The following is a 12,307-nucleotide window of genomic DNA, read 5'->3' on the forward strand; positions in this document are numbered from 1 at the left end:
TGCTCTGCCATGCCTTATCGCTTATACAGCGATCTCAGGCATAGGCAATACAGGATGCCCCCCCCCCCCCTGCTGTTGCAGCGGGACGCCAGCTGTGACTAACAGCCGGCTCCTGCTGCGAGATTGCGCGGGATCACATAAGATCCCACGCTATCTCCAGGACATAAGTTTACGTCCTGTTGCGGGAACTACCAGGCTGCCAGGACGTAAACTTACGCCCTGCAGCGGGAAGGGGTTAAATAGCACCATTGAAAAATACAACTCGTCCCGCAAAAAAATAAGCCCTCATACAGCAACATGGATGGATAAATAAAGGAGTTACGATTTTTTTGAAGGGGGGAGGAAAAAATGAAAATGGAAAAAGAAAAAGGGGCTGCGTCATTAAGGGGTTAATGATACAGGGCATACATTTACATCCTAGAGGTTCAGGGTTTGTATGAAGTGAGATCAAGGGTCGATCCTGCTCCATACAATGTAGTTGCTGGCTATATTTGACAGATGACACCTGCCTACAACAACCACAATCAGACATCAGAGGCAGCACTCACCCGTTCATTGAATTCAATCAATGGCTGAATTCAATGAATGGATGAGTGCTCCCTCTGATTGGCTAAGTGCAGGGACCAATCACAGGAGGCTCTCAGCTGTCATTCAATAGCTGAGAGCTGCCTCTGCTTGGTCACAGTGCTGAGCCAATCAAAGGCAGCCCTTTCAGCAAGCGGGGATTTTAAATCCCACCTGCTGAAAAGCACTTCAGAGCAGTGCAGGAGAAGACCCATCTCACATTAGGGATGATATTTAGGAATGGCTTTTATGTAAAGCCCTTCCCCGAAAATCACTGCAGGGCTTGCCGGAAGCCCATTGTTTTCAATATAGCTCCGGCTCCATTGAATTCAATGGAAGGGCATCATGCTCCTGTGCCACAGCTGTGCCAGAGGATCGCGATTTTTACTGTATCTTCTTAATGAGGTTGGCGCTGTTGACTCCGGACTCATTGAGCACAAGGTGAAACTCCTGGATGCGACACATGCAGGGTTTTTTTCAAATCCAAAAAAGATGGATGCCGCTGTTATCCTCTGCCCTATATTTACCGCTGAAAATTTTTGTGCGCAGGTAAATATCAGGCATCTGACTGCTGCCATTGAAAAGCATTGGTTCTATATAGATGTGCATCGCAAATGCAGGTAACATATGCACATAAAAATGCCCGTGTGACTGAGGCCTAAATATTATATTTTAAACCTTTTTCATACTTTTAAAAATAAAAGTATTTTTTGTTTATCGCTTCATTCAAAGACCCCTAACATTTGTTTTTCGTGTCAACGGTCCTGTATAAGAGTTTTTTTTGCGAGGTTAGTGGTACTTTTTAATAGGACCATTTGTTAATCCATGTGATGTTTTGATCATTTTCTGTTCCATTTTATTGTAAGGCGAGAGGCCAAACTAACTATTTTTGACTTGACCTGGGTTATTTATATCCTTAATCCAATGCTGTCTGTGAGTTGCAGCAGTGAAACACAAAGCACTTCTGGCTGAGACACTTCCATTACTTGGCAGGAACCCAGCAGGTCGGGCATTTTATATGAATATGCTATTATTTGTGCATTATACTGTGGCACACAAATCATTTCTGGTCACGGATACGTCTGGTTGATGTATTCTGGTATTTTAGCGGGAAGCCAGCCACAGTGAAGAATTCTGTGATTATTATATATACACCATATGGACAAAAGTATTTGGACACCGCAGAAAATCAGCAAATATGCAAATACTGAGTTTGACGAACCGTATGCCAGGAAGGGCATGGGTGAAATAAAAAGCTGCTCATTTTGTAATAACTATTCATTCACCCGATTGAGCACTTGTGGGATGAACTGGAGCAACGGGTACGACCCCATCACCCACACCAATCCTCACAGCAATCTCTTCTCACAGCCTTGCATGAGGAATGGTGAGCTATTCCTGCCCAGACTTACAGAGAACTTGTGGAAAGTATGCCGTGACGTGTCGTCGCTGTAATACAAGCAAAATGAGGGCCGACACGTTACTAAATACAATAATAAAGCCCTTTTTCAGAAAAAAACATGCAGTGTCCAATAACTTTTGTCCACATAGTGCACTAGTGTGAGTATCCTTTCATTATAATTCTTTTAGCTCTTGATGAAGTGGAACTGTGTATTCTCATAATGTGTTGCCTCCTTCTGTCTATTATATGCATCTGATGGGTCATCTGATTAAACATTATCTTCATTAACTTCTAGATCTGATCAGGGATTTGTGCTCCTGCAGTTTTGTCCTGCACTTCTGCATTCTATGGGAGGAAGCAGCGTTGCCACCAAGCCTTTCCCCCATTCTGTATTAATCCCAGTGGCTATCTTATTGAGCACCTACTCTGATCTTGTTCGTTGTTTGTTACTGCAGCTTGTCCCATTTACTAGTTGATCAATGTTATATCCCAGCAGACTCTCTAAAAGCCCAGCATTTATAAACACTGTTGAATGGATCTTACCTGTACATATAACACCAGCGGTATCCCAGGATGGACATTCACTATTTCCAAGTGCAGTTATATTGCAGTCCCCCAGGTGGTATTCTGCACCTGAACAATGGAATCTGTATGTGGTGGTAACATAAGATTTCCCAAAATGCTCTCCACCTGGAACAGACCCAGCAACTCCACATTTTATTTGCCTACAGAGCACATTAGCCTCTTTTAGACTCCAATGAGAACTGCACAACACCACCCATTGTCCTTCATATAACAACTCCACTCTCCCAGAGCAGCGATCACTACCATTCACAAGTCTGTAGCTGTTAAATAAGCCTAAAAACCATCAAGGAATGAAAACATATTGTGAAAAAATACAAATTCATCAAGTAAATCAGTCATTAGAGTAGATGTGTCTATTGTGTACTAATAAAAGCCACAGCATCCTACAGTCTGTATGTGCCAGTAAGGTATAATAAGTGTTCGAAATTGGATGCGAGTGAAGAACAATTCTGTATGGGATATAATAATAAGAGCAGCTTAAGACACCATTGATTTCAACAGGTTCATTCCCATGGATCTTTTTTCTACATGTGAAATAAAACATGATATGCTCTATTTTGATGTGCATTTGTGCACCAAAGGCCCTATAGAAATCTATAGGGGGTGTGCAAATGACGACACCCGCGAGCTTGCACAGAATACTGTGAAACATTGGGGACTAATTAAGCTGCACAGCCAAATCATGGGATGGAGGTGTCCAGCGCTGATATGAACATTCCCCGGCAGCACTGAAAGAACAGTAATAAAGACACATGCGCAATAGTGCAAAAAGTGGCGCTATCCTGGGTGTGTCTGTGCTTACGGTTGTCTGAAGCTGCCCTAATGTCAGCATTTTTGGAGATCATTTACTATTGTTCTGATGGAAAAGATGGGAGGTCATACTGCAATACATTTTATATTGGAAGCAAGTTATTAGTGACAAACGCCTTAAATATATGACTAAGTGATAGCACTGACCCAGGATGTCATTTACATCTACTGTACCTTCTCAGGGCAGCAGCCAAAATCATAGCTGATCCTGATAATGTAACCACTAAATCTAATGGTCAGTAGGGATTGTGACAGTTTACTGATGTTTCTTTGCCTTCTGAAATATATTAATTGTCCACTAAATGGCTCATCCAAACTAGTTGGAGGTTATATGTGGCAGTGAGAGGGTTATTTGTTTAGAATATAGAGATATTCTAATGTATTACATTTTTTTTTTTATTAATTCACTTTTTATTGAAAGTTTTTCTTTTAGAGACAAACACAGTAAAATAGGTGCACTTCGCAAATTATCAGCTTAACATTGTGTGGTTCGATCAGGTTATTTAGAGAAACATAGCATTCAAACATAACAGTGCGTATTGATTGTATCTAATAGTTGATCACAGCCCCCCCCCCCCCCCCCCCCCCAACCGAGCTATGTACGCTGGAAGGCTTTATTCTTTGGTCCGGGAAAGGCGGTGACGACCGCTCTATGAACGTAAACTGTACACCTCAAAAATCATGTAAACAATGTAAGTTGTTAAGAGAATAATAACAGGGGGAGGGGGAGGTAAGGTAGGGGGGAGAAAGGGGAAGAGGGAAGAGACTTTTTTTGTCAGCAGTCTGCAATCAAACTTCCCATCCTGTCTTGCTTGCGCCACCCCCTGGCTTCAGCGTCCCCATCGGCGCACCCGCCTCCGAGTCGCCCTCCTCTCCTCTCTCAGAGTTTTATGATGTCCTGCCGAAGCAGGAATAATCTAGAGTGAGTAGCTGCATCTCTACCGGGGGATTACAGAGAGACAGCCACCTGAGGGAGTAATCGACTTGCTGCTTCTCAGGTCGGGTCAGCCTCAGGGACACCGGAGGAACATGATATAATAGGAGAGGAAAGTAGTCAAGTCTAAGGATTAGGAAGGGTGGAATGCGGCAGAGCCGATATAGGGGTGGACCAGGGGGAGGTGGAGGGGGTGCTTAACTTTTGCCGAAGTTTAGATATTTATTATTTTGATGTATAGGTTAGAGTTAGGTCATCTGGTATCTTTTCTAGTTTATTAATTAAGAGTATCACCAAACCATCTAGACTCGAATCGTTACTCCAGGCGAGTGGGTGTGGTATGATGTAGTAAGTGTGAAGTTGGGGTTCACTCCCCGAGTTGAGGCATCCTGGATCTGGGGAGATAGAAGTCTGTTGTGGTATTTGAACGATAGCTTTCCCAAGGCGACCAAAGGTCCAGAAATGAGGTGTATGTCAAATATGTCCAGCTAAGTATCTCTTCCAATTGGTGAATTTGACTAATCTTTTCTTTCCACCTCTTTATGGAAGGGGGCGTTGTGCGCTTTTGCTGCCGCTATCATGAAAGAGATAAGCTTGTCTTTCAAGGGGTTAAATGTCTTGTTCGGTCTGCTCAATATTACCACGTCTGGGGTTAGTTTAAATGCTTTTTTGAGGATTATTGCGATTTTGCTTTCAATTTCTGACCAAAAGGGTTTGATTTTCCTGCAGTTCCACCAAATATGTAGATATGAACCCGTGCTTTCTTGACATCTCCAGCACCTATCTGATTCTGAGAGTTTGTAGGTAAACAGCCATTCAGGGGTTTTATACCATCTAGTTAAAAGTTTGTAATGGTTTTCCTGGAGACAGACGCATGGGGAGACACAGTAAGAGGATTTAAATATTATTTTAAGTTCCGCATCTGATATTATGTCTAGCTCCTTTTCCCATGATGAGATATAGGTTGGTCTAACCAAGGTACGGGTTGTTGTAATATTTTTGGTCAAGAGCAAGATTTTTCTGGGCTCTTTGTTTTGAGTGTTTATTAATCTTTCAAATTCTGTCGTTGGTCTTGAGGAAGGAGGTTTCGTTTGTATTCGCTATGTGTAGGTCTTGTAGCTTCTTTTGTGAGCCTAGGGTGTTTATTATGGAGTTAGGCTCTTCGTGTATGATAATTTGTAAGTCATGGATTGATAGTCCTTCAAAGATGTTCCAGAGATTCTCCGGAATCCAGGTCTTGGGTTGCTTGATGGTATACGGGAGTAAGCATAAAGGAGTACTAGGTGACGGGGGAGGTGCTAGCTCATGGGATAGGGAGTCCCAGGTCTCGCAGATGCCCCTCAGCAAGATGTTAAAGTCTTTGAAATGGTATATTTTAGAGTTGGGAAGCCACATGTCCCTAAGGAAGTTGTTACCATAGGTCAATTGTGAAATTTCCCTCAATTTGCGTTTTTTTTTTTATCAGGGACATTAATTCCAACCATCTGTTCAGGTTGATTGCCTTGTAGTATTTAAGTATGTTAGGAAGACTACTCCGTGTTGTCTTCTCTTAGTCATTAGAGTATATGCTAGTCTAGGGCATTTGTATTTCCAGAAGAAGCATGAGAATAATGTGCTAATTTTCTTGAAGAAGGATTTTGGTATATGTATTGGTAGCATTTGCAATTTGTAGAGAATCTTGGGCAGTATATATGTTTTGATAAGATTTTTTCTCCCAAACCAGGAATTGATAGGAAGATTGTATTCGGCTAGAAGTGATGCTATTTCTGTTAGTAACGGCCACAAGTTACTCTCATATAGTTTTGTTAGATTATTTGTGATTTTAATACCTGGATAGTCTATGTAATGTTCTGCCGAGACATATGGGGAAGATTTCTTCACTTCCGCTGCTCTATGCGGTGGTAGAGATATGTTCAGTATAACCGATTTGTTTTTATTGACTTTTAGATTGGAAAAACTGGCATAGAGATCTAGCAGATGATTCAGAAAAGTGAGGCCATGCATGGGGTTCGTGATTAAGAATAGCACATCATCTGCGAATGCTACGGATTGGATGCATTCACTTCCAATTTCCAGTCCCCTAATCTCTGGGTTTTGTCTGACGGCTTGAAGTAAAATTTCTAATGTGAGGATGAATAGTGTGGGGGAAAGTGGGCAGCCCTGACGAGTACCTTTTGTTATGTTGAATGGTTGGGATAAAATATCATTTACTTTTAGTCTTGCATAAGGTTTTGCGTATAGAGAGAAGATAGCTTCAATAAAATGTGCAGATAAACTGAATTTGTGGAGGACTGCTCTCATAAAAGTCCAGTCGACTCGGTCAAAAGCTTTTTCAGCGTCTATTCCTAGGAATATTAATGGGATATTCTTTCTTTTGGCGTATTGTATAGAGTGAAGAAGTATTGCGGAACTATCCTTGCCTTCTCTTCCCTTTACATAGCCTGTCTGTTCATCTGATATTAATTTAGGGATAATTCTACTCAAGCGGCTAGCAATAAATTTAGCCCAAATTTCTATGTCTACATTCAATAAAGAGATTGGTCCATAATTGTTGCATTGGGTTGGGTCTTTGCCCTCTTTATGTATTAGGGTGATATGTGCTTCTTGTGATTGTCTGGGGAGTGGGGCACCTTTCATAATTGCATTTAATGTAGTTCTGATGTGGGGTTCTATTATATGTTGTAGCGTTTTATAATAACCTGTTGTAAGACCATCGGGTCCTGGGCTCTTACCATTAGAGAAACTATGATCTCAATGAGTTCTTCCTGACTCTCAGGAGCTAGTAGATGTGCAGCTTCTTCCGGGTTAATTGCGGGGAGTGTAAGGTTTTTTAGGAATGCCTCCATATTTTTATATTTTCCTTCTCGATCTATTTGTGACAACTTTCCATCAAGATTGTATAGTTTAGTGTAGTAAGAATGGAATTCTGTCACTATGCCTTGGGGAGGTGTGGTTTTTTTCCTGTATCTTTTTTAATTTCTTTAATGTGCGTCTTTTCCCTCGCTTTTTTTTATAAGAGTTGACATCAGTTTACCACCTTTGTCCCCATGAGCATAAATCTTTTGTCTGTAATTTATGGAGTATTTGGTGAACTTTTTGTCAAGTAGTGACTTTAGTTGGTCTCTAAGGGAGTTGAGTTCAGTTTGTACTTTTTCCACTGCTGAAAGTTTCCTTTTTTGCTCTAAGGCCGCTATCTTCATTAGTATGCCGTCTATTTTGTTTTTGTTGAGTTTTGAGCCCAAGGAAATGAAAAGGCCCCTCATATAGGCTTTATGTGTTTCCCAGATTATGGGAGCGTTTGTGTAATCTTTCGAGTTAATTTCAAAGAATTCAGTTAGGTCCTTGATTAACTCTTGTTTGTGTTCCTCCTCTCTTAAGATCGATTCGTTTAGGTGCCATCTCCATTCCCCTAAGTCGTTTGATAGTATGTTTATGCTGGTGTACATTGGAGCATGATCTGAAATTGTGATGCTATCGATTTGTGAACGGTGAATAGCTTCTAATAGTCTTGCTGGTATAAAAATATAGTTGAGTCTTTGGTATGAGGCGTGGACCTGTGAGTAGAAGGTGTAATCCTTTTCTACGGGGTGTTTGTATTGGCAAGAATCAATCAAATTCAACTCCTGTATGGCTGAGTGGATTCTTTTTAGAGCTCTCTGCGAGACCTGGGACCTTCCCTTTGAGGAATCCTGAAATGGGTTGAGTGTGATGTTAAAATCCCCCCCTAGAATTATATGTCCTACCGCAAAGGATTTTAATATGAGTAACGTGTCCGTTAACCATTTGGTTTGGTTAGTGTTAGGCACATAGATATTGGCTAGGGTGTAGTGAGAGCCATTTATTGTGCCTTTTACAAACATAAAACGTCCCTCTGTGTCAGTGAGTTGTTTTTCACTTTTAAAGGGGAGGTCTTTATGGATGGCGATTGATACTCACTTAGAGGCCGAAATTGAGTTGCAGCTATGGTACCATTGTGTGACATAGTTTCTCGGGAGGGCTGGGATTTTATTGCTTTTGAAGTGAAAAACGTTTTTCACGCACAAAAATCGCAAACGCCAGTGGGTGGGCGCCCTTAAGATGAAGGTTTTGTACCGTATTTCTTACTTTTTGGTGATTTGAACTTTGTGATAGTTTTCCAATGCTCTCCCTCTGGTAATGGAGGGATGGTTAAGTCGTACTGCGTGGGCAGCCAGGAGGGTATTTCAATAGGGTCGATCTTCAGATGTTGCCAGATCCCTTCGAGGTCTTCTGGAGTTCTGACTGTCATTCTGCGCCCTGAATCATTAATTGCCAGACCAAATGGGAACAACCAGGAGTACTGGATTCCTTTTGATTTCAGGACTTCTAGTAGTAGTCGCAGTAACCGCCTTTTCGCCAGAGTAGAAGGTGCAATGTCCTGAAAAAATTGAATTGGAGAGTCGCTGTATTTGAGAGGTTGGTGTGTTCTTGCGGCATTCAGTATAGCGTTTGTGTCTGTGTAGGAGATTAAACCGCAGATTACGTCTCTTTGTGGGTCTTCTGCTTTGGGTCTTGGTCTGATTGCTCTATGTATTCTCTCTATTTGAATTCGTGTGGCCCTCTCTTCTCCCAGTAAATCAGTAAAAATTTCACCTGCCACTTTGCGTAGAGACTCTGCTGCCCAGGATTCAGGGAGGCCTTTTATCTGGATATAACTACGGTTCTCTTGGTCTTCGATTAAGGTGAGGGCCCGATCTAGGTATGAGCGGTGGAGCTCCACCATCTGTGAGGTGGCTTTTGCATGTTTGATAATGGCAGTACATGATCCCTCTAAGTCCCCTACTCTGTGGCCAATTTGTTGTAGCTCAGACTTAATGTCAGCAAGCTCTGACATTATTGGTTGAGTAACTTTAAGGAGTGCTTTCTGTAGGAATGATTTAGAGATTTAAGCACCGAGGTCACATTCTTCCTCTTCAATTTTACTGTCAGGCTCTGAGTCTTGAGGCGCATAGTCTGGTGCGTTTTGTGATGGAGGTAGTTTTGCCAGGGCGCTTGGGGATTGTGAGCTTTTTCTCTTTAGGAATTTCTGCATGTCTGCTTGATTTTTTTTGTCTTCTCGGTGTATCTGGCGGATCACAACAGCGTTCCCTGGTGCCTTTCACCATTTTATGCTATAATTGAGTATGAGCAGGGTTGTGTCTGGCTATTTGGAGAGCCTTAGAATGTGATGGTCTTAAGGTATTTCTCACGTTGTGAGCTGAGGGGTGCCTTCCTCCACACTATTTTGGGTTCAGCCAGTCATCTATGCAGACAACCAGCTGTCCGTAGATAGGTGATATTGCAAAGAAGCAAGGAAAAATTGAAAATTTATAGTTGGTGCAGACTTGTGATCTGAAGTCCTTAAAAATTGTTTATTATAGAGCTGGGTAAACCAGTTCCAGAAAAATTAGAGCTGAACCCTTTTGAAGACTTCTGCCTCTTTGCAAATCAGGAAAAATATTTATTTTAAGATGCAGGCTCTTTAGATCAGACCCCTCTTCCCCCGCTCACAGTTGCAGATCCAGAGGGGGGGGAGAGATGGCGGAGAGTTCGAGCGGGAAAAATAGCTTGGAGGAGATAGCGGGGAGGTGAGATGTTATTGCTGCTCCCGGGTCCCTGGTGGAACTGTCCACTATGTGGATGGGCTCTCTGGGGTCACCGGTACTCACTGCCCTCGTAGTGGTCACGGTCCTCCTCCGCGGTGGGTGCTGCCACTCCCGCTCGCGGGTCCGTCCAGTTCGGCTCTGAGTACTTCCGCCGGGTGTCCGCAGGGCTTTCTCCGGCTCCTCTCTATCACCGCCGCTGTCGGACGCTCTCTGGGGTAGGTCCGCTGTAGACCTCGGCCCGTTTGATGCACCTCCGCGCGCTGCTTCCCCTTCCCGTCCTGTAATTCGGGCCGCGGCTCCGTGCAGGTCGCTAGGCCCCAAAGCTCCTACTCGGCCGATTCCGTTGGGAGACCTCTCAAAATGATCCTCGCACTGCAGGTAAGCTGTTCGAGCTGATATGAGGTACGACTGCTGGCTTGGAACCGCCAAAAGATGCAGTGGGTCTTCTATGGCTCAGAAACACGGTATTAGTGCGTCCTCACACTCTGCAGGCTTGGCCACGCCCACATGTATTACATTTTTAAGCTTGAAATCATAAATAAAAAAAAAAAGACTCCCACCAAAAAAGTAATATAATATTACCAAATAAGCTGTGTGTAGCTCAAAGCGCAAATAAAGTGAATAAATACAACTAAGTAAAAGGGTAAACAATAAAATGCAAAATTATAAAATCCCCTGGCCTGCGGTCTGTGCAGCTCGGCAGGACATCTACATCGGTGGTCAGCGCTGGAAGTGTAAAATGTGGCTTCATTAAGTCCTGGCCACCGAAGTAGATGCCAGACCCATGAACTGACAGCGGAAGGGAGGATCAGCTGATCAGCAGGGATCCCAAGGGGCGGATCCACAATGATCTGTTACTGATGACCCATCCCGAAGATAGATCATCGATAGTAAAAACTGCCAAAACCCCGTTTAACTACTCTCTAGACATGACATGGTGACATATGCTGAGGTCTATGGTGTAAGATGTTAAAGTACAGTACACATCCAACAGATGCAGGGCTGCCAACATGATTTTTTTTTTTGGACAACATATCCATATTCAAAATATTTACGAACAAATTGAAAAAACATAATAGTCTAGAGTAAATCTCTAGAATATAATCTGTTTGTCCATTATTTCTAATGTAGCTATTTATTTAATTTTTTTCAAAACCTTTTCTTGGAACGGTCATATTGGAGATCCGCATCCCTAAAATTGGAGTTCAGCCCTCTCATCCAGAGACCAGGAAATGACAGGGAATGTATATATAGTCTTATCTGTATGACCACTCTGGTGATTAGTGTGAAAACTGGAGTATTTTACATGATTTTGCTTAGAATAAATAATCTAATTGAACTTGCATGTTAATCTGTGATTATACATGTTCTTTATACTATATTTTACACCATTATTCACAATAAAATCATAGAATGAACACAGTATTACGCACCTTTACATTGGATATAGGGAGAACTTTGCTTGGTGCAGTTTCCTTCTATCCCACATCTTAAACAGTCATAAAGCCTGAACTCATTACCATCACAATGGATTTGCTCTGTCCATATTGGTCCGGGTCTTCTTGTGTAGGTCATTAATGATGGCACTGCTTCTCCACATTGAAGTTCTTTACAAAGTACATTTGCCGCTCTTAGTTCAATCTCACAAACAGACCCCCAAGTACCACCATGAAGTGCTTCCAAATGTCCTGAGCAAGCAGTAGGCCCATCAGCTAGTCTGTATTCTCTGTAACCTGATGGTAAATCACTGAACACATTACTGTACATTCACATCACATTCCCATTCTATACTAGAACACCGTGCAACGCAATTTTTGAAATCGATAAGCAGATAGGTGGCTCGTAGTAACTTTAGTGCGCTGATTTCAAATATGATATCTATTTTTTTCTGCCATATAAGGTTTTCCAATTATGGGTAATAATGAAATCCAATTGGCGCTGTATTGTATTTTTTCTAAATATGCCTATACAATTAATACAGTAGGCTCACCATTAGCCTTACTTAATAAAAAGAATAACAAAAGTGATTGCGCAACTATTTCGCAATAACTGTTACACACCACGTGCTGACTGAACACTGTAAGGGTAGGTTTATGTAACATATACATAATGCTGCGGATCATCCACCAGTAAGTTGTAATTAATGAACTGTGTTTTTACAGGTCATTGGTTAGACTACATAAAAGAATCAAAATCATAAAAGAAAAATACATGCTTGGTATCGCTGCATCCGTAGAAGTCTGATCTATCAAAGTAACGCAATATTTACCCCTCCTGGTGAACGCCGTCCATAAAAAAAATTAAGAAAGCCAGAAATGCACCTTTTTGGTCGTTCTGTCTCCAAGAAAAAATGCAATGAAAAGTGATCAAAAAGTCGCATTTATTCCAAAATGGTACTAACACAAACTG

The 12,307-nt window shown here is 42.0% G+C and overlaps 1 protein-coding gene across 1 annotated transcript in view; it reads right to left on the reverse strand.

The window, feature by feature from the left end:
* LOC136571905 (scavenger receptor cysteine-rich type 1 protein M130-like) overlaps positions 1-12,307 on the reverse strand; it is a 221,109-nt gene that overhangs the window by 168,924 nt on the left and 39,878 nt on the right. Inside the window, exon 4 of the mRNA XM_066572522.1 lies at positions 11,332-11,631. Coding sequence (XP_066428619.1) covers positions 11,332-11,631 — 300 coding nt within the window. The remainder of the gene's footprint in view (positions 1-11,331; positions 11,632-12,307) is intronic.

Source organism: Eleutherodactylus coqui, chromosome 6 (assembly GCF_035609145.1).
Source record: "Eleutherodactylus coqui strain aEleCoq1 chromosome 6, aEleCoq1.hap1, whole genome shotgun sequence".
In the NCBI taxonomy this organism is placed as follows: domain Eukaryota; kingdom Metazoa; phylum Chordata; class Amphibia; order Anura; family Eleutherodactylidae; genus Eleutherodactylus; species Eleutherodactylus coqui.